The sequence below is a fragment of the Rhinoderma darwinii genome, chromosome 3, assembly GCF_050947455.1.
Source record: "Rhinoderma darwinii isolate aRhiDar2 chromosome 3, aRhiDar2.hap1, whole genome shotgun sequence".
Taxonomy (NCBI): Eukaryota; Metazoa; Chordata; class Amphibia; order Anura; family Rhinodermatidae; genus Rhinoderma; species Rhinoderma darwinii.
The window spans coordinates 78,644,165-78,671,202 of NC_134689.1; the positions used below are offsets into that span (position 1 = coordinate 78,644,165).

At 40.4% G+C, this 27,038-nt stretch overlaps 1 protein-coding gene across 1 annotated transcript in view; it reads left to right on the forward strand.

Annotated features, from left to right (window-relative positions):
* The window catches only part of SLIT3 (slit guidance ligand 3), a 761,836-nt gene that overhangs the window by 75,801 nt on the left and 658,997 nt on the right, over positions 1-27,038 (forward strand). The window contains exon 2 of the mRNA XM_075856411.1: positions 20,669-20,740. Coding sequence (XP_075712526.1) covers positions 20,669-20,740 — 72 coding nt within the window. The remainder of the gene's footprint in view (positions 1-20,668; positions 20,741-27,038) is intronic.

Consider the following 27,038-nt stretch of genomic DNA (forward strand, 5'->3'; position numbering starts at 1 on the left):
ATTACCTTCTATTAAGAATACCTTAAGATGAAGTCTCAGCCAAATTGAGCTGTGCACTGAGGTTGGGTGAGTTGTCTTTAACTATCATGTGATGTGTATGACCCAATTCAGAAAGCTTTTAGTGAGCCTTCTGTGTAAATACGCTCACAAGGCCTTGCACAAGACCCATTGTCCCCACATGCTGCAACATCTCTGCTATTCAATAATACTCTGGGAATTATAGTATAGTGGGCTTAATACATCAACATGTTCTAACAAAAAAAAATTACCTTGTTACTATAGCAACCTATCAGAGGTCAGCTTTCATTTCATAAAGGGGTTATCGGAGTTTCTAGAAACCGCGCCACTTCTGTCCATGGGCTGTGTCTGATATTGTTTTTCTTTTAGAAAAATAGACCCACACTTAATAGTGCAATATTTTTACTATTGCCTCATCAGACTAGGGGTTCATCAAGGTTCCTCATCTCCGTTTGTAGTAAGAGACAGTCCGTGGTTTAAAAGACTGAGATCCCAACAAGTCTCTTCTTTTTGTTAAATCTTTATTTTTCATACATTAAAATACAGGGTGGGCCATTTATATGGATACACCTAAATAAAATGGGAATGGTTGGTGATATTAACTTCCTGTTTGTGGCACATTAGTATATGGGAGGGGGGAAAATGTTCAAGCTGGGTGTTGACCATGGCGGCCATTTTGAAGTCGGCCATTTTGTATCCAACTTTCGTTTTTTCAATGGGAAGAGGTTCATGTGACACATCAAACTTATCGAGAATTTCACAAGAAAAACAATGGTGTGCTTGGTTTTAATGTTACTTTATTCTTTCATGAGTTATTTACAAGTTTCTGACCACTTATAAAATGTGTTCAAAGTGCTGCCCATTGTGTTGGATTGTCAATGCAACCTTCTTCTCCCACTCTTCACACACTGATAGCAACATCGCAGAAGAAATGCCTCCCGATCTGACCCCCTTAGACTTTTATCTTTGGGGTCATCTGAAGGCAATTGTCTATGCTGTGAAGATACAAGATGTGCAGCAACTGAAACTACGGATACTGGAAGCCTGTGCTAGCATTTCTTCTGCGGTGTTGCTATCAGTGTGTGAAGAGTGGGAGTGGGAGTTCCTCGGGAGACTGACATGTGGCTATATTGGTAGCCATTTTAAATAAACAAGAAGGAATGGGAGGGTTTACCATGATAAAAATAAGATGGTACGAAAATCACTAAAATTTATAGATTAAAGGCCGTCATAGCATCTAATGTAATTCATATTAGAATGGTCATCATTTTAAAGTAATCCATATTGTTACATAGGTTGAAGAAAGACACAGTTTCTTCAAGTTTAACCTTTCTCAGATCCATTATGCATCATTCATTGATAGATAATTATAACCCTTAATGCCATTCGTCAGTAAATAAGCATCAGCTATTTTTTAAATGGTGACATAGTATCTCCCATTACTATGTCCTGCGGTTGGACATTGCATACTTTACTACTGTAAACTATGACTACTCTAGTAGTAAAGAATCCCTTTTCTATATTCATGTCTGAAACATCTGGAACGTTCTTCCATGCACAATAAATGTCCCCTGGTCCCTTGTAAAGTCCTTGACAAGACAAAATCATGTTCTAGTTCTTTGTATTGACTACACATCTACTATACAAGTTAGTAAGATCAAAAGTCGTCTTATTTTCAAATTAAACCAGCCACATTTTTCTAGCCTTTCAAGTAAGAGAGACCTCTCTTCCCATCTAATAATCTAGTCGCCTGCCTTTGAACCCTCTCTATCGCTACTATATCCTTTTTACAATGTGGAGCCCAAAACTGAATCCTCTATTTTAGATGTTATCCCTTCCCTTTTTACCATTCCTTGGTTGAATTTGATAGACATATGTCTTTCAACTATACTATGTAACTATGTATACGTGTCATTACAAAGGATTTCTAGAGGGCTAATACTACCTTTTTGAATCACAGGTTTTTATCTGTCTTTTTATGCACCCTAAAACCTGATTTGCTTTTGCAGCTGCTGCTTGACATTGAGTACTGCTGCTTGGCTTAATTGTAACCAGAATACCCAGGTAATATTCCTGTGGCCCAGGTGTATTACTTTAAATTTATCAACATTAAAATCTATGTGCAATATTTTTGCCCATGCCAGCTAGGTCTTTCTGTAACGTTTTACAATCAAACTGATTTTTAAGTCTCCTACAAAGTTTTGTGTCATCGTCATGTGAACTACATTAGGGATGCACGGTGCATCGAAACTTCGATACTGTTTCGATACTGTGCATCCCTAAACGGTTTGATACCGCTATTTCCTGTATTTCGATACTGAGCTGCGCAGCCGCACAGCTCAGTATAGTAATACATGAATGTATGGGAGCGCGGCTGCGGCTGTGTAATTCAGCCACAGCCCCGCTCCTGAGTCATGATAAGTTCGCGGGGTCAGGATGATGCGATGCGGCCGGCGCTGCAATGAGCAGCGGCACTGAAGACAGAGCATGGCGAGCGCACTACAAAACACCCCCATGTTCTGTCCTCAGTGCCTGAACCGCCGCTCATTAGTGCAAGGCCGGCCGCATCTCCTCATGCTGACCGCGCGCGCACTTCCTGTCAGGAGCGGGGCAATGGCTGTATTACACAGCCGCAGCCCCGCTCTATAACGGCGGAGATCAGAGAAACCTCTCATCTTCGCCGTTATTCCCCTGAATGCTGCGATCACAGCTGACTGCAGCATTCAGGAGAAAATGAGCAGGGGGGATGCCCCTGGATCACGTCACAGGGAATTCCTGTGACGCGATCGAGGGCCATACCATATATGGGCAGACAGCTCAGGGTCTATTGACGGACCCCAGGGCTGTCTAACCATATTTCTTGTTGTTAGGACATACCCAAGTATGTCCTAACAACAGCCTGTGTGCTATCCGTCCACAGGCTAATGTACTGGGATATATCTGATATATGTCAGTACATTAAAGTTTAAAAAATAAAGTAAAAACAAAGTATTGTTAAATTAAAAAAAAAAATACACATTCACCTTTTTTACAATAAACATTAAAATAAGTCTCAATACATAAAATATACATTCAGTAATGGCGCGCACAACAATTTTTTTGCATCATTTATGATGTGTACGCTGTAAAAAAAATGAAATAAACACGGCTTTCATTCACTTATTAATGTGAGGTACGAGGTGCGATGAATTTACCCTCCATGTTCCTCACATTAATAGTAATTAACCCCATCATGTACCTCGCACATTAACCCATTAAGACTGAGAAACATGATGGGATTAATTACTATTAATGTGAGGCGCGTTCAAAATTCATCACACGTCGCACCTCACATCAGAAAACGGAAGATTTTTTTTTTTTTATTACTGTTGGCAAAAATATCGAAATTGGTATCGAAATCGCAATACTAAACGAAGTATCGGTATCGAAGTCCAAATTGTGGTATCGTGACATCCCCAAACTACATGGTATCCTATAATCCTAGCATCCTAGCTATACTTTAGGAAGAGGGGACAAATTAACATTCAGGGATTGAAAAACTTTGATCTGAATGGCTCAACTGAATCACAAGACAACAGGAAGTGGTGAAGGAGCTGGAGGCATCAGGTACCAAATTTTGTATATCCACCATTAAAGGGATTTTCTAAGTGCAGTAAAAATCTTGCCAATTGGGGAAGGGGGGATTCAGTAAAACAATAAAGGAGCCATTACTGACCAGAAAAATCCCCTGGTGTGAATTCTGCAGCCTATCACTGGCCTCCGCAATCCGGTACCATATACCACTGAGGCCAGTGGTTGGCTGCAACGGTCACATGGGTATATAATAATAATAATAATCTTTATATAGCGGCAACATATTACGCAGTACTTTATAATTTAGAGGGAACATAAATAGATAGTCAGACATTACATAGTGCTAATTTACAATTCAGACCGGAGGATTGAGGATCCTGCTCGCAAGAGCTTACAATCTACGAGGAAATAAGGGAGACACAAAGTGTAAAAGTGTTTGTTCAGTACAATGGTACAGCCATCTTTTATACACATGGGGTGGTACGCATATTGCTGCATGAGCCGATCATCAGCCAGTATCCGTGTATGATGGACATGAAGTGCATTAGGGTGCAAGGATTGTGAGGGAATCTTATTCTGATGACTAATGGGGCCAAGGAAATGAGTCCGATTAGGAAATGCTATAGGCCTGTCTAAAAAGATGTGTTTTCAGGGCACGTTTTAAACTGTAGATATTGGGAATTAATCTGATTGGGGTAGCGCATTCCAGAGGACTGGTGCAGCACGAGGAAAATCTTGGAGACGGGAGTGGGAGGTCCGGATTATGGAGGATTTTAATCTAAGGTCGGTGGCAGAACGTACAGTGTGAGTAGGGTGGTAGACAGAGATGAGGGAGGGGATGTAAGGAGGTGCAGCACTCCGGAGAGCTTTGTGGGTGAGAGTAATAAAGTGGAATTTAATTCTGAAGGGGATGGGCAACCAGTGTAGTGATTGGCACAGGGTAGAGGCATTGGTGTAGCGGTTGGTCCGAACGATGAGCCTGGCTGCTGCATTGAGAATGGTTTGAACAGGGGAGAGTTTGGTGAATGGAAGAATGATTAGTAATGAGTTACAGTAGTCCAGACGAGAGTGAATCAGAGCAACAATAAGGCCACATGCACACGACCGTAGCCGTGTGCATGGCCGTGAATTTCAGGACAGAGGGCTGCGGAGTGTCAACCGCGGGCCGTACACATGACCGCGTGCATCAGTTTCTATGAGCCTGGACCGCAAAACACGGCCGTAATAAGACATGTCCGTTCTTTTTGCGGTCCAGGCTCCTGGGCCATGAGCGGACTCTGGAAACCACGGTAGTGTGCATGAGCCTATTGAAATGAATGGGACCACAATTCACCCGCAGATTTGCAGGTGAATTGCGTCCGCGAAAACACGTTTGTGTGCATGGGGCCTAACAGTTTTGGCTGTTTCCTCAGTAAGCTGAAAATGACAGGAGCATGTAAGTAATTGAATGTGAGGAGTAAAGGTAATATTGGAGTCAAAACTAACCCCGAGGCAGCGGGCGTGCTGCCTAGGAGTTATGGTAGTGCCACACACTGAGATGGCGACATCAGATTTAGGTAGGTTAGTAGACGGAGGAAACACAAGAAGCTCCGTTTTAGAAAGATATATGGGCATGTCATCACTGCAGCACGGTCAACAAAAAGCGGTGGGGAGTTCCAGAGCAGCTGCCCTGGTACACCAGGGGATTTGTCAGGTGAGTATTGGCGCTATTGTTTTATGTAATTTTCCCCATTGGAAAACCCTCTGAAAGACTGTCTTGCAAGAAAGAAGTCTTTACTCCAAGACTAGCACAAACATGCAAAACTAAAGTTTGCAGGTGTTGACCAGACCTAGGATTTTGGAGTAGTGTTCTCTGGTAAGATTAAATAAAAATTAAACTTTTTGGTCATAACTGTTCTCTGGTAAGTTTAAATAAAAATTTAACTTTTTGGTCATAACGATCAGTGCTATGTATCAAGTAAAAAGGGTGAAGTTTGTAGTCCAAAGAACATAATCCCAACTGCGAAGCATGGGGGTGGCAGCGTCATGTTGTGGGGGTGTTTTTCTGGAAAATAGATGGCTTCATGAGGAGGGAGAATTATCTAGAAATACTGGTGCAACACCTCAAGGCATCAGCCAGAAAGTTATGAAAATTTGTGGACTGAACTGAAAAAACATGTCCGAGTAATGAGGCCCACACCTGATTTACTTCAGTCCTGTGAAGAGTATTGTGCAAAAATAATTGGAACATTTGACTTAAATTAAAGGGGTTGTCCGGCCATGGACTGTTTTTTCTTACTTATGACCTATCCACAGGATAGGTCATAAGTCTATGATCGGTGGGGGTCCGACACCCGGACCCTGCACCGATCATCTGTTCCAGCTGTCTCTGAGCACCGGATGTTATATAGTGTTCAGTGCTGGAAGCAAATGGCTCTGTACATTGCAAAGCGGCTCTGCTGCAGTACTAAATCTCTGCTCCTATTCACTTCAATAGGAACAGAGATGCAGTACTGCAGCTCGGCCCCTATATTGTGACCAGAGCCATCTGCTTCCGGCACGGACATCTGGTGCCCAGGGGCAGCCAGAGCAGCTGATCGGTGCAATGTTAGGCCCCCATCGATCATCTTCTATTGATGACCTATCCTGTGGATAGGTCATCAGTATGAAAAGTTGGTCTGTGTCCGGACAACCCCTTTTGAGAAAATTAAAAGGCAATGCCACCAAACATTAACAAACTTTTGACCCATTGAAAACCTAACTGAGATCATAAATAGAACCTGACATAAAATTTGTCTCTTATTCTGAAAGTTTTTCATATGGAAATCAAGCACATACTCTAGTTTACCTAGCACAGGAAATGTATATTAGATTAAAATGTGTGGAGTTGGAAAGTTTTTTCAGCCTAAGGCCCTATTCACACGACAGGGATTCTCGGCCATGTGACACGGCCGCAGTAGAAACAATAGATACCAAATGGGGCTATTCACACGGCCAATTTTTTTGACTACCCGGTAAACCAGGCTGTCACAAAATGGAACATGCCCTATTTTGGGCTGTTCTCCCAGCCGCACGGCTCTCATAGAAGTCTATGGGACCGTGTACAGCCCAGCTGCCACTTGGATGTGATCCGAGTGATGGCCGCACTTTCTGCCATTCACTCGCTCTATTCTCCTCACTGTGCGAAGTGCATGTGAGGAGGAGGAGATTTTTTTGCTCCCTGTAGGAGCGAAATCCCTAATGCCCAGCTACAACGTTGCCAACACTGTGGAGGCGATTCCTCTCCAGGAGAAGTCCCTGACGTCACTGTCCATATATGGACCGTGACGTCAAGGACTTCTCCTGGAATGGTCCACTACTACTGAAGCGGAATTGCAGGCACTGTGGTTGGTGATTCCGCTCCGGGAGAAAACACTCTCCATTTATGGTACAGTGAAGTCAGGGACTTCTCCTGGAGCGGTTCCCTGCAGTGGCGTGATCTGAAGGAAAGGGGGGTGCCATCTACGGGGGTGCTATGTACAAGGAAACTGTGTGGCACTACTCAGGGGGGGGGGCTGTGTGACACTACCTACAGGGGGCTGTGTGGCACTATCTATAGGGGGCTATGGCATTATTTACAGGGGGCTGTGTGGCATCTACAAAGGACAGTGTGTGGCATTATCTACAGGGGGCTGTGTGGCATTATCTACAGGGGGGGCTGTGTGGCATTATCTACAGGGGGGGCTGTGTGGCATGTACAGAGGGACAATGTGTGGCATTAGCTACAGGGGGGTTGTGTGGCACTATCTACAGGGGGGTTGTGTGGCACTATCTACAGGGGGGTTGTGTGGCACTATCTACAGGGGCGCTGTGTGGCACTATCTACAGGTGGGCTGTGGCACGATCTACAGGGGGCAGTGTGTGGCAGTATCTACAGGGGACAGTGTGTGGCATTCTCTACAGGGAGCTGTGTGGCATTATCTACAGGGGAGCTGTGTGGTATTATCTACAGGGGGAAGTGTGTGGCAAAAAATGTACAAATGAAATTCATCCGTTTTTAACACGGACAAAGAAAAAAACTGCTGCAAAATGGGTCAAAATTGGCCGTTAAAAACGGAAACACGAGATGGAAATGGAACGGATGCAAAACGGCCGAGTAAAACGGACCAATACAGAAGTTTTTATCGGCCAACACTTGGACCCTGTCGTGTGAATGGAGCCTTTAGTGTATGTAAGTTTTAGCATGATTGGTGATTCTACACATCTTTATTGCTAGCGAATAGATCTACATAATAAAATGTACAATAATAAATGCTTTCAGGGAGATGTTAAACATCTAAACAGACAGAATGGTAAAGTGAGGGGTCCTAATGTTGAGATGGCAAGCACAAAGCAAGCTCTGCATTTTATTAGCGCCATATTTATCTGAGCATGGAACAACTGCCTTATTTAAGAAGCATTTTATAAACCTTGTTGTGTCACTCTTCACGTTGCACTGAGTAGTTTATTGAATGCGCCCAGATTATAGTGATTTTCTTTTGATGCATTGATTTGTTTTTAAACAAAAGTTGACTTTCTGAAGAATTTCTCTGGTTGACTTGTCAGAGGCGTTTCTGAAGTACAAAGACTTATTGAACAACATTATTCATACGCATTGGTTAAAATAACATCCTTTGCCAAATGTAAGTACAGTTAGGAATCGGGATAAGTTATGTGTAGGAACAAGTGTTTATACAAAAGCCAGAATCATGCGTGTATAGTTTTTGATAAGAGTATCATCCATTTTGCTAGTTAAACTCTAGCCTGACTACTACTCAATTTAACTTGTTTTATCATAGTTGTCATCTAGATCTATTTCTGAAATGCGTACTATACTTGGTGCAGGCAACCATATGCGTTGTATAATCCGTTATTCTGATCTGTTTTTAGATCAGAATAAGGATAAAAACAGATCAGTTAAAAATCCCATTGAAAGCAAAATAACGGATGCAAACGGATTACGATCCATTTGTATCCGTTTTACATTGACCACAATGATAAAAATAACCCATCCGTTTTTCTGAACGGAATAAAAGTCCTGTACTCTGCACATTATCTGTCAAATGCAAACGGATGCAATTAAAAAGGCCATTGTTTTCAATGGGATTTTTAACGGATTCGTTTTTATACTTATTTTAAGAACGGATCAGAGTTACGGATCATACAACGCAAACTATACTACGTGAACTTGACCTTATTGTTTATTCTCTCAATGAAGTTACAGCAAATATTTGTTGAAAGATATATATTTAATTCCCCCTGGTTGCCATAGGCATAATGTATTTTTACTAAAAACCTAATACCCAATTTCCACTGTCAAAGTATGTGTGTGTGTGTGTGTGTCTACTTCTCTGATTTTACGGGCCGTGCTCCCATACTTTGTATGGGAGCACGGCATGAAAATTCAGCCCACGGGTGTTGGCAGCCAGCCGTGCCCGCAATCGTACTCCGTACTCAGTAGTTACTGATTTGCCTCCATGTGCCTGTATTGTCACTGGGTAGATGATGCTATTCAGCGAGTCAAGAACATTCTTAGGCCTGATTCACACGAGCGTATTTCACATCAGTGTTACTCGCGTTAAAACAATGGACGTCACACGGTCCTATGCAATTCAATAGGGCCATTCAGACATTGTGTTTTTCACGTAGTGTCTGTCTGCTGTGTGAAACTTACTGCATGTCCTATTCTTGTGCGTTTTTTGCGTATCACACACAAATTGAAGTCCATGTTTGTGTGAAAATCACGGACAGCACACGGACGCACATCAGTGGGCTGTACGTGATTCACGCAACAGTTGTTAAAGAAATGAGAAAAAGAAAACCACCTCCTTCAGGTATATTTGCTGACGTAAAAAACGCATGACATATGCGTGTAAAAAACAGACGCGCACCGTACGCGGATGTCACACGGAACTGCAACGCAATAATAATGCTGCGTTTTTTACGCGTGCAAAACTGATACGTTTGTGTGAATTAGGCCTTATACTGCAGTTAGAAGTTAAAAAAAAGTTAAACTCCTCTCTTATTAAGGCCAGCGTTAACTGCAGTTCACCCGACTTCATAAACTTCTATGCACACTGCAGTTCATATAAAGGTGTTTCAGATAAGACGTTTCTTTGATACATTGCGCTGCTGAGAAAATCTGGTTCCTAGATCCCCAACTGATATAACTAAGGAAGTTTCATCTCGCCACATATTTTCCAATATGGCGGCCACTTCAGGGGAAATGTAGCATTACATGGTGTCTATTCGAATGAATCTACAGCCAAATTGTACATGGCCTGGTCCATGTCACCCAGAGGATGGGCTCCCCACTCGCTAATAGAGAGTGATTCGAGTGGTTGACCACCCACTGGGACATCCATATGCCCTAAAAAGTCTGCTCCGCTGGAATTGCTAGCCATTGTCATAATATATTTAACAATTGTCTAGCAAATGTAAAGGAATATATAAAAACAACTGTTCGTAGGAAGTTGAAAACTTCTTTAACCCCTTTACGACGAAGGATGGATATATCTGTCCTATACAAGAGCTAGTTCTGGCATAAGGGCGGATATATCCATCCTCTGATCGCGTGGGTACTGCCACTCTATCCACGTGATCAGAAGCAGGAGCACGGGTGTTATACACAGCCTGGCTCCTGCCCCAACTGCCGGAATCGAAGCGCTCTCCAATTCCGGAAGTTTAACCCATTAGATGCGCTGTCAATAGCGACAGCGGCATCTAATGTGTTTGACAGAGGAAGCTCCCTGTCACCCCATCGGCGCCCCCGAATAGAAATCGTGGGGTGCAGTTGGGTTTCCTTGGCAGCCAGGGGCCTAACAAAGGCCCCCAGATCTGTCTTCAGGAACTGCCTATTAGGCCATGCCAGAGGCATTTCCCCAAAAAGCGGTTTTATTTAGTAAGTGGCAAAAAAGTAACACATACACATGTATGGTATCGCCACGATCGTAATGACACAAACACATTAATTAAACTGCCAGAAGAACAGCGTCCAAAAAAAAAAACGCAAAAAACATCTGCAAAATTATTTTTGTCCCAGTCCCCCCATAAAACATAAATTTGATAATTTGGTATCGGTTACCTCTAGCTCCTTCACCATTTCATAATTTCCTGTTGTTTTCTTGTGGCTCAGTTGAACCATTAAAATCAAAGTTTGTACAGCCCAGAATGCTAATTTGTCCCTCCTTCCTAAATGATGGCTAGGGCACCGGGATTACTGGACACCAAGTAGTCCACATGAAGATGTAGTAGAATGATGATGATCTCCTGTGATATATATATATATATATATATATATATATATATATTTACTTACAGCCCACATTGAGTTAATTAACAAAATACCCATGACCTTGTTATTTATCAACAATGTCCTATGTTCTTTCCTCATTGTTAGGCCACTGGGGACTCCTCTGGTAAAAAAAGAGGACAAAGTGTCTTTGACTGGCATATAAATATAAGTACGTTTTCGATGACAATGGGAGGAGGAGATGATATGATACTCCAGGCACATACACAAATGTTCTATCTATCCAGGACATCGGAGTAATTTGACCAGTTTAATATCATGTTAAGGTTTTACTTCACATTGAAGAGAAAATTGAGCATGTTAAACACAATACGCTTTGTTAGGAATTACCTGGTCATATTTGCATCTTAGATGCTTAATCCTAGCTAGTCTCTAAGATTTACAGCGTACATTCCTCACTTTAAAGCCCCCCTTAAATCCTGACTTTCCTATAATTCATCATAATATTTTTCATTTCATTCAAATGAATTTACCCTAGTGTAATACCGTAATTGGCTCAGTATAAAATAAATAAAAATGAATATATGTGCGTGTGTGTGTGTGTATATATATATATATATATATATATATATATATATATATATATATATATATATATATATATATATATAATGTTGTGTCAAATCGGGGTAAGTTGGCTCACAGAATCGCCATCTCCAGGGTCAAGATGGTTGGCACACTTAAGAATTTTCACTCCAACACAGTGGATTCGGTTTAAAACTGGCCGCTACCAGCTTTATTGTCATCATAAATGAAAGGCGATTTTACAAAACAGTTCAAAATAAACCCTAGGCCGTCCCTCCTCTAACTAAACATATAGCTTCCCTAGCCTATCAGGGTGAAAGGCCTTCTGCCCAGCACCACACAACAAACGTGTTCTTACCAGAAGTTCTGACTCCCACAGGCTGGCAATGCCTGTCTTTCTAAGACTGGGAGCATTGTGTGAATAGATCACACATTTCTTAACCCTTTCAGTACCAAGGGTCATCGATGCCAAAATGACAAGCCCCATTTTCAAATCTGACATGTCAGTTTATGTGGTAATAACTCTGGAATACTTCTGCCTATCCAAGCGATTCAGAGATTGTTTTCTCGTGACATATTGTACTTTATGTTAACGGAAAAATTTGGTCAATAAATTCATAGTTTATTTGTGAAAAACACCAAAATTTCATGAAAATGTGCACAAATTATAATTTTTCTAATTTTAAATGTAATCTACTTATAAAACAGATAGTAATACCACACAAAATTGTTGCTAATTAACATCCCCCATATGTCTACTTTATATTTGCATTGTTTTTTTTAACATTTTATTTTTCTAGGATGTTACAAGGCTTAGAACTTTAGCAGCAATTTCTCACATTTTCAAGAAAATTTCAAAAAGCTATTTTGTCAAGGACCAGTTCAGTTCTGAAGTGGCTTTAAGGGCCTTATGTACTAGATAGACCCCACATTTGTAAATCATCTTCTCCCGATTACGGAAATACTCCATATGTGGTAAAATAAAAACTGCTGTTTGGACCCACAGCAGGGTGCAGAAGGGAAGGAGTGCCATTTGGATTTTGGAACGCAGATTTTGCTGGATTGGTTTTCAGTGCCATGTCGCGTATGCAACACCCTGGAGGGACCAAAACAGTGGAAACACTCCAAAAGTGATCCCATTTGGGAAACTACACCCCTCAAGGAATTTTTCTAGGTGTATAGCTAGCATTTTGACACCACAGGTTTTTTGCAGAATTTAATGGATAATGAATATCAACATTTTTGTCCACTAAAATGTAAAATTTTTTCATTTTCACAAGGGATAAAGGGGAAAAAGCACCCCAACATTTGTAACTCAAACGCTCCCGAGTACGACAATACCCCACGTGTGGTCATAATTGTTTTTTTTATTCGAAATAGGACTGATCCTTTTTTGCTTTTCCGTTTTAGTTTTTCACTCCCCGCCTTCCAAACGGCATAACTTTTTTATTTTTCCGTCAATAGAGCGGTGTGAGGGCCTATTTTTGGGGGGAAGAGTTGTAGTTTCTATTGACACCATTTAAAGTACCATATAATGTACTGGGAAACCGATAATAAAATTCTTTGTGGGGTGAAATTATAAAAAACTGCGCTTCCTCTATTGTTTTTTGGGTTTAGTTTTTACCGCTTTCACCTTGCGGTAAAAGACAACTTAACTTTATTTTGCGTCTCAATATGATTACGGTGATACCAAATGTATATAGTTTTTTTTCATATTTTACTACTTTTACAAAGAATAAACGATTTGTTAAAAAAAAAATAAAAAAATTTTGGGTCGATTTGAGTGGTGTGACGGCTTATTTTTGGCGGGACGAGCTGTAGCTTTTATTGGTACCAGTTTTTTGGTACATACAACTTTTTGATCACTTTTTGTTACATTTTATTTAGAGCTAAGGTGACCAAAAAACTGATTTTTGGCGGTTTAAATTCTTTTTCTTACGTCGTTCATGCGCTATAAATGACAGTTTTACTTTATTCTGCGTGTCGGTACAATTACGGCGATACCATATGTATATAGTTTTTATGTTTTGCAATGTTTGCGTAATAAAATCACTGGTTTATAAAATGAATTTATTTTTTGTGTCCCCATATTCTGAGAGCCATAACATCTTTTTAGTTTTGCTTTGACAAGGCTGTGTAAGGGCTGTGTGGTTTTTATTGGTACTATTTTGGGGTGCATGCCACTTTTTGATCACTTTTTATTCTATATTTTGGGAGGGGTGGTGACCAAAAAATAGCAATTCTGGCATTCTTTTTCATTTATTTTTTTTGCAGTGTTCACCGTGCGGGAAAAATAACATTATAGTTTGAGTCGTTACGAAAGTGGCGATACCAAATATGTGTACTGTTTTTAAACATTTTCATTTTTTTTCCTATAATAAAAGACTTATAGGAAAAAAAATAATTTTATTTACTTTTGTAAAACATTTTTATTAACTTTTTTTAACTTTTCTTTTTTACTTTTTACACTTTACCTGCAGCTCTGATTGCTGCTATAACACATTACACTACCTTGTAGTGTAATGTATTCCAACGTCACAGTCACTCTGACAGTAAGTTTATGAGGACCAGCCAGAGGCTCGTCCTCATGGGCTTCCAGACATGGCAGACCCGGAGGCCGTTGTCTGGCCTCCGGATTCCATCACAAAAATTGGCAACACCCACAATTGCATGGGGGCTGCCGATGTGCTACAAACCCCTAAATGTGGCGATCGCAATCGATCGCCGCATTTAAGGGGGTAATTTACAAAATCAGCAGCAATGAGCCGCTGATCGGCAACAGTGGAATGTCAGCTGTTGTTGTCCGCTGACCTCCCGGTACCCGATACACACTGTCACTGACAGTGCATCGGGAACGACAGTGTGCTTCCGTACATGGCAGACACGGAGGCCTGCGGTCGCCATGCTAACCATCGGCAAACCTTGCGATTTCTTTGTGAGGTCTGCTGATGTGATAGACACCGCTAAAATGCGGCGATTGCAATAGATCGCCGCATTTAAGGGGTTAATTGCCAAAATCAGCGGCAATGAGCCGCTGATCGGCAATAGTGGAGTGTCAGATGTCAGGGACAGCTGGCCTCCCGGTTTCTGGTGCACACTGTCGCCGATAGTGTGCACCGGGAACGGCACAGTAACTGTATGTGTAACTGTACGTCCTCGTGTGTTAAGGCACTGGCCACCAGGACGTACAGTTGCGTCATGGTGCGCCTAGGAGTTAAAGTTTTGTCTCCAAAACCGGCGTACCTTTGGACAATCGCACCATATATGCAGAGGGTCTCCCACACATCCACAATGTCTAAAGCAAGAGGATGAGGAAGAAGGGAACATCTTGGACAGTCTAGAGGGAACTAAATACCATCGTAAAAATACTTTATAATTGGCTTCAACCAGCAAAACGTTAATGGAGATTTTTGCAGTGCGTTCTGCCATATCGTGCCATTCCCTAACAGAAAAGGACGTACGTAAGTCCCTTTCCCACATAGACATAAATAATAGTTTATAAATACCCATAGCTGTATGTGAGGACATATCACACCTCCACAAAAAGGGAAGAATAACACTAAGTACAATTAGTACCTAGCAAAAATATATAAATCCTTTATTACAATGCTCATAAAAACATATTGGCCATCAGGACCTTAAATAAGACAAACTATTAAAATGCACTGATGTGGAGAACAATAAGGCTACTCAAAATAGCGTATACTCAACATGTAGAGTGATATATGATATAGTAACACAGTGGGTCACTCAAACAGACATGCTATAAATGTATGATACAGGGAAATACAAGCACCACAAATATGTTTCAAAAAAGCATGCCTAAACAAAAAACATGTCATGGACCCAAAAGAGTAAGAGAAGGGATCGTCACAAACACATTGGTATCAGTGTTGTATGTAGATGTATAGAAACCAGGAAATCACTTGGTGTATCAATGGTGATGGAAACGGAAACCTCTGGTTTCCGTTTGTGTCTGTTCAGGGTCCCGTTCTGACGGAAAGCTCCGGCGGAACGTCAGAACGGGACTCAAACGCAGATGTGAACAGAGCCTAACACAGAGAATGCCAGAAAACGTGCATAATTAAAGTGATAAATATGTCCCATTATATATCAAAAATAATAAAAATCGAATATGGTTACATGAATTCCATAAACTGGACTCCTGGTTTTCTCATTTCTAAGGTGGAAGAAGAAACAGAACTTGTTTGTTACAGGGTATTGGTGATAACTAAGGGTAAATTAAATCTTTCTTGAACAGAAGGAAGGTTAAAAAAAAGTTTGATAGATAAAACGTACGGAATATGACTTTGGATATACAGTTTGAGGAAAGTAAATGTACACTATCTGGCCAAAACAGGTGGACATCTGACCATCACACCTATGTGAACTTGTTGGACATTCCATTCCAAAATTATTGGCGTTGATATGGAGTTGGGCCCCCTTTTGTAGCTTTAACAACCTCCTACTCTTCTGGGAAAACTTTCTGCAAGATTTTTCAGTGTCTCTGGGGAAAATTATTCCCATTCATCCAGAAAGGCATTTATGAGGTCAGACACTGATATTGGGTGAGCAGGTCCGGCTCACAATCGGAGGTCCAATTTATACCAAAGGTGTTTAATGGGGTTGAGGTCAGGGTTCCTTTGACAATACATTTTTTTTTTACATATTTATAGTACATTAATGTACTAGGAGTAGTACTAATGTTTTATGTGTTTCATTTTGGTAGCAAAATGAATACTGAACTAATTCCGAGTTCCTCAATACCAAACTTGTCAAACCACGTCTTAATGGACCTCACTTTGTGCACAGGGGTACAGCCATACTGGAACCAGAAAGGGTCTTTCCTAAACTGTTGGCACAAAGTTGGAAGCATACAATTGTTTAACCCCTTCCCGACATTTGACGTATCCATATGCCAAAGTCGGGTAGGGGAAGTATGGAACGGGCTCACGGTGTGATCCCGCTCCATACGATGCCGGTGTTGGCTGTATGTTACAGCTGACACTTCAGAGTAATGAGCGGGTTCGCGCTCGAGCGCGATCCCGCTCGTTTAACTCGTTAAATGCCGTGGTCAATAGTGACCGCAGCATTTAAAATCGTTAGAAAGAGGGGGGCGACCCCCGCTAACAGCCCCCCGCGCCCCCCCGCAATGCAATTGCATGGTGGCGATGGTTACTATGGCTGCCCCCAGGTCCGCCATCTTTGTGCTCCTATTAAGCCCTGCCTCCTATTAAGCCCTGCCTCCTCCAGAATCACGATATACTGCAATACATTAGTATGGCACTTGTGGGCTTCTGTAGGGTCCTACTGTACCTCCTGTATGCTGCCGATTTTCATATGGAGTTTTTTTTTCAGCGGAATTACATATGGTGTATGAAGCATAGACTCGTGTACCTCTACACAGCCTCCTGCACATTTTGTGGAAATGTTGTATTTTAACTCGTCAATTATATTTTGTGAAGTTGCATCCTGAACAAAATATTGTATGCCAAGTTAGGGAGAATTGTGGTAACTGGACTCTTGCCTGCTGCTATCCTAAATGCAGTAATCATAGGTTTAGGGCTTTATGTTCTAAATTCTGGATCATCATATGTTCCTGGAGTTAATCACTGTACACTTTTTCTTTTACCCATATGAGTTTCCAGTTTCAAAATTACAGACGTAAAAAAAATCTTATGAAATTGTTTTCCCTCTTGGTATTTATATTCACTAATGTTTAAGTACAGTATGCATGAATGAGCATATTCTAAATAAATAGAAGCAATTCAGAAATGACCACGCCAGAGTTGAACATTGATTTGGATTTCAAGTACAGCGCATGTCAGATCCCCTTTGACTCTTCATTAACAACTCACCCAGACATCCTGTTTCCCTGTTGCTAATACCTGGCTCACTTTAAGGCCTGATTCACACGACCGTAGTGGTGTGCACGGCCGTGATTTGCAGCTCGGACGGCCGCTGAGTGTCACCCACGAGCCGCCCGCAAGTCGCGGGCCGTGCACATGGCCGCGTGCATTCATTTCTATGGGCCATGCACGGACCGTTGGAAACCACGGTCGTGTGCATGGGCCCATTGAAATGAATGGGGACACAATTCACCCGCAAAAATATGATCGTGTGTATGGGGCCTAACTAAAAGTCTGTCAGCAAAACACCAAAGCATTTTGAATTTTCACTTTAGAGTGTACATTAACTTTTCAAAATAAGTTGTCCTATCTGTGTACACGAGTAATAACACTATTTCTGGACATAATATGACTTGTATTCTGCATTTTTTTTTTTACCAGTTTCACTCTGTAGGCACTATCTTTAAAGGTTATGGAAACCTTTGGAGACTGTTTTAGTAAAAAAATCAAAACAAAATGTATTCTAGTTTTTTGTGCAACTTTGTAATTGTTTTTTTATTTATTTTTATAAACCTTTTGAGACACAGCTTCTATGTATACTGGATACATAGAAGCTGTATCTTGCACTGGAACCTGAATCTGTCTGGTCAGCGGGACTGACTGCTTCGGTGACAGCAGGTCCTACTTGTCTCTGACATGCAGGATCCATCTGTTATCAATCACATCTAAGTTAATTACTTAGATGTGATCGATAACAGGTGGATCCTGCGTATTAGAAATTGGGATATCACGATACCAGGATTTGGACTTCGATACCAATACTTTGTGTAGTATTGCTATTTCGATACCAAAACTATACTTTGCCAACAGTAAAATAAAAAAAAAAGTTCTTCCATTTTCTGATGTGAGGCGCGTGGTGTGATGAATTTTTAATGTGCCTCACATTAATAGTAATAAACCCCATCATATTTCTCAGTCATAATGGGTTAATGTGTAAGGTACATGATGGGGTTAACTACTATTAATGTGAGGCACATGGAGGTTAAATTAATCACACCACGTGCCTCACAATAAGTGAAATAAAGCAGTTTTTATTTTATTTTTTTACAGCGTACACATCATAAATAACGCAAAAAAATTGTTGTGCAGGTTATTACGGCCGCGCCAATACGAATGTGTATCTTTTATGTATTGGGACTTATTTTTTATTGTAAAAAAGATGTATGTGTATTTTTTTTAATTTAACATTACTTTGTTTTTACTTTATTTTTAAACTTTAATGTACTGGCATATATCTATATTCCAGTACATTAGCCTGTGTACGGATAGTACACAGGCAGTTGTTAGGACATACCTAAGTAACAACGGGAAATATGGTAATACAGCCCTGGGGTCCTTCAATGGACCCTGGGCTGTCTGGCCATATACGGTATGTCCCTTAATCGCGTCACAGGCATCCCCCCTTCTCATTTTCCCCTGAATGCTGCAGTCAGCTTTGATCGCAGCATTCAGGAGAATAGCGGCGGAGATGAGAGGATTCTATGATCTGTACCGTTATAGAGCGGGGTTGCGGCTGTGTAATACAGCCATTGCCCGCTCCTGACAGTAAGTGCGAGCGCAGTCAGCATGAGTTGATGCGGCCGGCGCTGCACTAATGAGCGGTGGGCGGTTCAGGCACTGAAGACAGAACATGGGGCTGTTTTGTAGTGCGCCCACCATGTTCGGTTTTCAGTGCCGCCGCTCATTAGTTAACTGCCGATCAGTTAACTCTTTCAGCACCCTGGACAGTGACTATCCCCTGACATCCCCTAGCAACGCTCCTGTAATTACGGGTGCACACACGTAGCCACCCGTAATAACGGGACCCCCATAGACTTCTATGGGCCTGCCCGTGCCGTAATTACGGCCTGAAATAGGACATGTCCCATATTTTTCAACGGCACGGGCACCTTTGCGTAAACAAACGGGAAGGTATCCGTGGCCAGTAGAAGTCTATGGGCCCGTAATCACGGGCCGTAATTACGGCCGCTTTTACGTTCGTGTGCATGAGGCCTTACTGCTATCATTCCTGCCATACACTGCTCACATAGGACGGCAGGATTCTCCTTTTCTACCTATCGCATATATGGAAACAGCAGTAATAAGCAGTGTAGCTGTGAATCCAGCACTAGGGTGAGATGGTACTCTTAGGGTATGTTCACACGCAGTGACCAAAAACTTCTGAAAATATAGACCTGATTTTAAGACGTTTTTTAACAACTCGATCGCGTTTTTGGGGACGTTTTTTTACAGCCGTTTTTGGAGATGTTTTTCAATGGAGTCAATGAAAAACGCCTACGAAAACATCCCAAGAAGTGTCCTGCACTTTTGACGAGCCGCCATTTTACACGCCGTATTTTGACAGCGACGCGTAAAATAAAGGTTCGTGGGAACAGAACATCGTAATTCCCATTGAAAGCAATGGGCAGATGTTTGTAGGCGTATTAGGGGTGTTTTTTCAGGCGTAATTCTAGGCGTAAAACGCCCAAATTACAACTGAAACCACTGCGTGTGAACATACCTTTACTATGAGCAACTGCAGCATCTATGTCTCTCTTTCTCTCTCAGGAGGGAAGGGTGGGGGAAGGAGCCTGAGAAGTGGAGAAAGAGGCATTTTTCTCTAGTAAGATATATTACAAAGTTGTTTTTTATATTCGCTAATACTATTGATTTATGCAAAGTTTATTCAAAGTGCAGTTCCTATTTAAGTTATGCTAGGACTACAATCACTCAACTAAAGAGAAAAGTTGTAGAACAAATAGCGCAACTTCATGCTTCTGCAACTTCTGATGGCACCAGAGTTGCAGCTGACTGCAACTTGGGTGCAACGCATCTCCGTCGTGCAATATTCTCATCCCGTTAATTTCAATGAGATGTGCGACTGTTCCATTGCTAACATTTAAAAAATTAATTGGCAGGGTAAAAAAAGCTGTGCGATCAAGTCACATGAAAGTTGTTCATTGGCAAATGTGATGCACAACTAGATATTGTAAAGTCGTCATATATTTTTTAGAATCAAGTTGTTTTTTTTATCAACTAAGCTGATTTTCTGCCTTATGAGTTGGTATTGTAGGGTTTCCGTGCCCAATAATATCATAATCACAGTCCGACTGTGTAATATTAATTCAGCAATGTTGGCTGGTACAGCTGCATAAACCATCCTTATAACATACGATATGTCAAAAACAGTGATTTTTCTTATCACTTTTGGTTATGATATTTTATGATAGATATGTTTTATAGTTTTACAGCAGAAGACAAAGACGTATTATTCCTTATATATGTTTAACCTTATTTAACTTGTAAACCTACTGTATGCATTTTATTTATGATTGTATTTTTTTACTTCTTTCAGAGACTTGGATAAAAATAATATTACAAGGATAAACAAGATGGATTTCGCTGGCCTGAAAAATCTTCGAGTACTGTAGGTTGCAAAAGAAAAGCTTCAAATAACATAACACCATGTGTAACTATGCTATGCTTTTTTTTTTATTATCTTTGTATGTTTATGTTTACAAACGGGAAAACAAAGAAAATATACAGTGTACTACAGCTATACCATTAACCCTTGTGGACACAGCTTATTTTTTTAAATTTGACGTGTTCCTTCATGTGGTAATAACTTTAGAATGCTTTTATTTTTCCAAGCGATTCTGAGTTTATTTTCTCATGACACATTGTACTTTATGTTAACCCTTTCACGACCAAGGACAAAAATGCACGTCCTGGTCGGCTGCTAGTTCCCGCACCAGGACGTGCATTTTCGTCCGCATTTCAAACTGTCACTCTGTGTAAACACAGAGTGACAGGCGCGCGCTGACAGCTGTTCTAGACAGCTGAGACATCAGTCTCGTCGGACAGCGGACCATCGCCGCTGCTTTCGGCAGTTAACCCCTTAAGTGCGGCGACGGATTGCCGTCGCCGCATTTAAGTGGTTTGAAGCACATCGGCAGCCCCCACGAAGTGATCGTGGGGGCTACCGATGCTTGTCACGGCAATCGGAGGTCAGATAATGACCTCCGGGTTGCCATGTACGGAAGCCTCGGAGGAACAGCCTCCGGCCGTTCCTCCTCTGCTTCCTGTCAGTGTGACAGTCACGTCACAATGACAGAGTACATTACACTACGTGTGTAGTGTAATGTACTCTAGCAGCGATCAAAGCTGCAAGTCTAAGTGTCCCCTAGTGGGACAAGTAAAAAAAGTAAAAAAAAGTAATAAAAATGTTTTCAAAAAAGTGTAAAAATAAAAGTTATAAGTTCTATAAACATGAACTGCTTTTTTTCCTATAATAAAACTTTTATTATAGAAAAAAAATGAACACGTTAAAAAAAGTACACATATCTGGTATCACCGCGTTCGTAACGACCCCAACTATAAAACTATAATGTTATTTTCCCCGCACGATGAACACCCCCAAAAAAATCAATAAAAAACGACGACAGAATCACAATTTTTTTGGTCACCACCCCTCCCAAAATAAAGAATAAAAAGTGATCAAAAAGTCGCATGTTCCCGAAAATAGTACCAATAAAAACTTCTATCCGTCCCGCAAAAAACAAGCCCTTACACAGCTTTTTTGACTAAAAAATAAAAAAATTATGGCTCTCAGAATATGGTGACACAGAATTTTTTTTGTTTATAAATAAGTAATTTTATTGTGCAAACGCTAAAAAAAAGGACCAAACCTATAAACATATGGTATCGCCATAATCATACCAACCCGCAGAATAAAGTAAAAATGTCACCTATAGCGTACGGTGAGCGCCGCAAAAAGAAAACCTAAAAAACAGTGTCAGAATTCCTGTTTTTTGCTCATGATTGCAAAAAAATTGAACAAAAAGTGATAAAAATAAATAAATCGCATGTACCCCAAAATGGTACCAATGAAAACTACAGATTGTCCCGCAACAAATAAGCCCTCACACAGCTCCGGTGGTGAAAAAATAAAAAAGTTCTGGCTTTCAGAATATGGCGATGCAAAATGTGCAGAGTGTCCAAGAGTGGATAAGATCTGGCACCATTTATCAGTGCGACACCGGCCACATATCTATGAATTATTATTTATTTACCCGATTATTATACCCTCTTATTATGCCCTGATGTACTCCGAACAGCTTACATATACCCTGATGTACCCCGCACAGATTACATATACTCTGATGTACTCCGCACAGATTACATATACCCTGATGTACCCCTCACATATTACATATACCCTGATGTACTCCGCACAGATTACATATATCCTGATGTACCCCGCACAGCTTACATATACCCTGATGTACCCCGCACAGCTTACATATACCCTGATGTACTACGCACAGCTTACATATACCCTGATGTACTACGCACAGATTACATATACCCTGATGTACTCCGCACAGATTACATATATCCTGATGTACCCCGCACAGCTTACATATACCCTGATGTACCCCGCACAGCTTACATATACCCTGATGTTCTCCGCACAGCTTACATATACCCTGATGTACTACGCACAGCTTACATATACCCTGATGTACTACGCACAGCTTACATATACCCTGATGTACTACGCACAGATTACATATACCCTGATGTACTCCGCACAGATTACATATACCCTGATGTACTCCGCACAGCTTACATATACCCTGATGTACTCCGCACAGATTACATATACCCTGATGTACCCCGCACAGATTACATATGCCCCCCACATTATAAACTGAAATACCAGCGAAACCCAAAACAGAAAAACTACCAAGCAAAATCTGCGCTCCAAAAGCAAAATGGCGTCCCTCCCTTCTGAGCCCTGCAGTGTGCCCAATCAACAATTTGCGCCCACACATACGGCGTCGCCATACCCGAGAGAACCCGCTTAACGTTTTATGAGGTATTTGTCTTCTGTGGCACAAACTGGGCACAACATATTATGCACTAAAATGGCATATCAGTGGAAAATTGCAATTTTCACTTTGAACCATCCGCTGTGCACTAACCCCTTTGCGCACTATGACTTAATTGCCCGTCATGGTGCGGCGGTTGATGTATGGAGCCGGCTCACGTGCTGTGCCCGCTCCATACGCTGCGGGTGTCGGCTGTGTATTACAGCAGGCCCCCTCGGTACTAACGGACAGGTACAGCGATCGCTCTGTTACAGAAGCCTGTAAGAATAACAATATACTGCAATACATTAGTATTGCAGTATATTGTACCAGTGATCCAATGATCGCTGGATCAAGTCCCCTAAGGGGATTGATTAATAAAATGTGTAGAAGAATTATAGATATTAGTAGTGAGAATTATTTTTTTTAAAGTTAAAAAAACAAAACACCTTTTCGGATTTTTCTTAAGTAATGTAAAAAAAATAACAAAATTGGTATCGCTACGTCCGTAAAAGTCCGAACTATTACAATATACCATTATTTAATTTGCATAGTGCACACCTTAAAAAAATGTAATAATTGAAACCGCCAAAATCGCAGTTTTTTTTTTTTTTGTCACCTTCGCTCTAAAAAAAAAATGTAATACAACTTTTGAATCACTTTTTATGTACCAAAAAATGGTACCAATAAAAACTGCAGCTCCTCCCGCAAGAAATAAGCACTCACACCACTCTATTGATGGAAAAATAAAAAAGTTATGGCTCTTGGAAAGCGGGGAGTGAAAATCTAAAATATCAAAGCAAAAAATGGATCAGTCCTGAAAGGGTTAATTCATTTCGAATGAAAAAACGTATGACCACATGTGCGGTATTTCCGTACTCGGGAGAAATTGCTTTATAAAAAATGGTTGTTTTTTTCCTCCTTTATCCCTTGTGAAAATTCAACATTTTAGTGTAAAAAAATTTTGATATTAATTTTCGCGCCCTAATTCTAATAAACTCTGCAAAAGACCAGTGGGGTGTAAATGCTCACTATACCCCTAGAAAAATTCCTTGAAGGTTTTTCCAAAATGTGGTCACTTTTGGTGGGTTTCCACTGTTTTGTTCCCTCCAGTGCATTGCAAATGCGACATGGCACCGAAAACCATTCCAGCAAAATCATAAATCCAAATGGCGCTCCTTCCCTTCTGAGCCCTGCTGTGGGTCCAAACAGCAGTTTATTACCACATATGGGGTATTGTCGTAATCGGGAGACATTGCTTTACAAATGTTGGGGTGCATTTTCTTCGTTATTCCTTGTAAATAATAAAAATTTCTATGTTGTTTCAGAAAAAAAGTACATTTTAATTTTTACAGACTAATTCCAATATATTTAGCGAAAAACCTGTGTGGTCAAAATGCTAACGATACCCCTAGATAAATACCTTAAGGGGTCTAGTTTTTCGAAATGGGGTCGTTTATGGGCAGTTTCTATCGTTCTGGCAGCTCAAAGCCTCTCCAAATGTACAGTGGGGAATAAAACATTTTCAAGCAAAATATGAGTCCTGAAAGCCTCCGGGTGTTCCCTTCCTTTCAAGCCCTGCTGTGTGTCCAGGCAGCGCATTAGGGCCACAATGTGGATATTTTTGAAAACAGGAGAAACAGGGTGATATATTTTGTGGTGTGTTTCTTCATTCTCATGTTCGCTTTACAAAGAAATCGGTCTTCAAACTGATACTTTTATGAAAAAAGTGAATTTTTTTTTTTTCACCTGTTATGCATTAAATTTAGCAAAAAACTGTGGGGTCAAAATACTTACCATACCCCTAAATAAATACCTTATGGGGTCTAGTTTTCTAAATGGGGTCGTTTATGGGGAGTTTCTATCGTTCTGGCAGCTCAAAGCCTCTCCAAATGTACAGTGGGGCCTAAAACATTTTCAAGCAAAATATGAGTCTTGAAAGCCTCCGGGTGCTCCCTCCCTTTCGGGCCCTGTCGTGTGTCCAAGCAATGCATTAGGGTCACAATGGGGGCATTTTTGAAAACAGGAGAAACAGGGTGATATATTTTGGGGTGTGTTTCTTCATTCTCATGGTCACTTTACACAGAAATCGGTCTTCAAAGTGATACTTTTATGAAAAAAGTGAAATTATATTTTTTTACGCCTGCTTTGCATGAATTTTTACAAAAAAACTGTGGGGTCAAAATACTTACAACACCCCTTAATAAATACCTTAAGGGGTGTAGTTTTCAAAATGGGGTCACTTGTGGGGGTTTCCACCATTCTGACACCTATGAGCCTCTGAAAACCTGGCTTGGTGCAGGAAAACAAAATGTACTTCAAAATGTATAATATGATTACTAAACTTGTAAGTCTTCCAAATTGCTCAAAAAAAAAAATTTTTTTACAAAAGTGCTGCCAAAATAGAGTAAAGAGATGGAAATATATATTTAATTAAAAAATTTGTGCAGTATGTATGTACATATGTCACATATTGCAGTTAAAAATAGGGAAAAATGATAATTTTTACAAAATGTCTTCAATTTCTCTATTTTTTAATTAATTTCCGCAAATCGTATCAGTCTACTTTTACCACTAAAATAAAGTACAACATGTGACGAAAAAACAATGTCAGAATTACTTGGATATTCAAAACTTTCACAGAGTTATTCTCTGATAAAGTCAGACATACCAGATTTGACAAATCAAACATGCCCGGTCATTAAGGAGTTAATGGTAAAATTTGGTCAATACGTTTAGTGTTTATTCGTGATAAACTCCAAAATCTTCAGAAAATTAGCAAAAATGTGCTTTTTTCTAAGTTTAAATGTATCTGTTTTGAAGACATATAGTAATACCACACAAAATAGTTACTAGTTCACATTTCCCATACTGTATGTCTACTTTATGTTTGCATAATTTTTTGAACGTCCTGTTTTTTCAAAGGCATTACAAGGCTTAAAACTTTAGCAGCAATTCTTCACATTTTCAAGAAAATTTCCAAAACCTATTTTTTATGGACCAGTTCGGTTCTGAAATGGCATTGAGGGCCTTATATATTATAAATCCTCCATAAGTCACCCCATTTTAAAATTTGCACCCCTCAGAGTATTTAACCCCTTCCCGCTGCAGCCACTTTTGACCTTCCTGAGAGCCTTATTTTTCAAATATTGACGTGTCAATTTACGTGGTAACAACTTTGGAATGCCTTTACCTATCCAAGCAATTCTGAGAATGTTTTCTCGTGACACATTTTACTTTAAGTTAGTGGTAAAATTTGGTCGATACATTCAGTATTTAATAGTAAAAAGCGCCAAAAGTTTTGCAAAAAATGGCAAATTTTTGCGTTTTTTGTTATTTTTTTGTTATTTATTTGCTTGTAAAAAAAATACTAATACCACACAAAATAGTTGCTAATTAGCATTTCCCATATGTCTTCTTTAGATTGGCATCGTTTTTTGAACATCCTTTTATTTTGCTAGGACGTTACAAGGCTTAGAACTTTAGCAGAAAGTTCTCACATTTTTAAGAAAATGTCAAAAGGCTATTTTTACAGGGACCAGTTCCGTTCTGAAGTGGCTTTGAGGGGCCTATACAATACAAAGCCCCATAAGTCAGTCGATTTTAAGAGCTGCACCCCTCAATGTATTCAAAACCACATTTAGAAAGTTTCTTAACCCTTTAGGCGTTTCACAAGAATTAAAGCAAAGTAGAGGTGAAATTTACACTTATTTTTTTTCAGAAATTTGTATTTAATAAAAAAAACAGAGAAACGCAACTCAATATTTTTTGCCCAGATTCTACAGTTTTTAAAAATATCACACATGTGGCGCTTGTGTGGTAATGGGCTGAAACACAGGCCTCAAAAGCAAA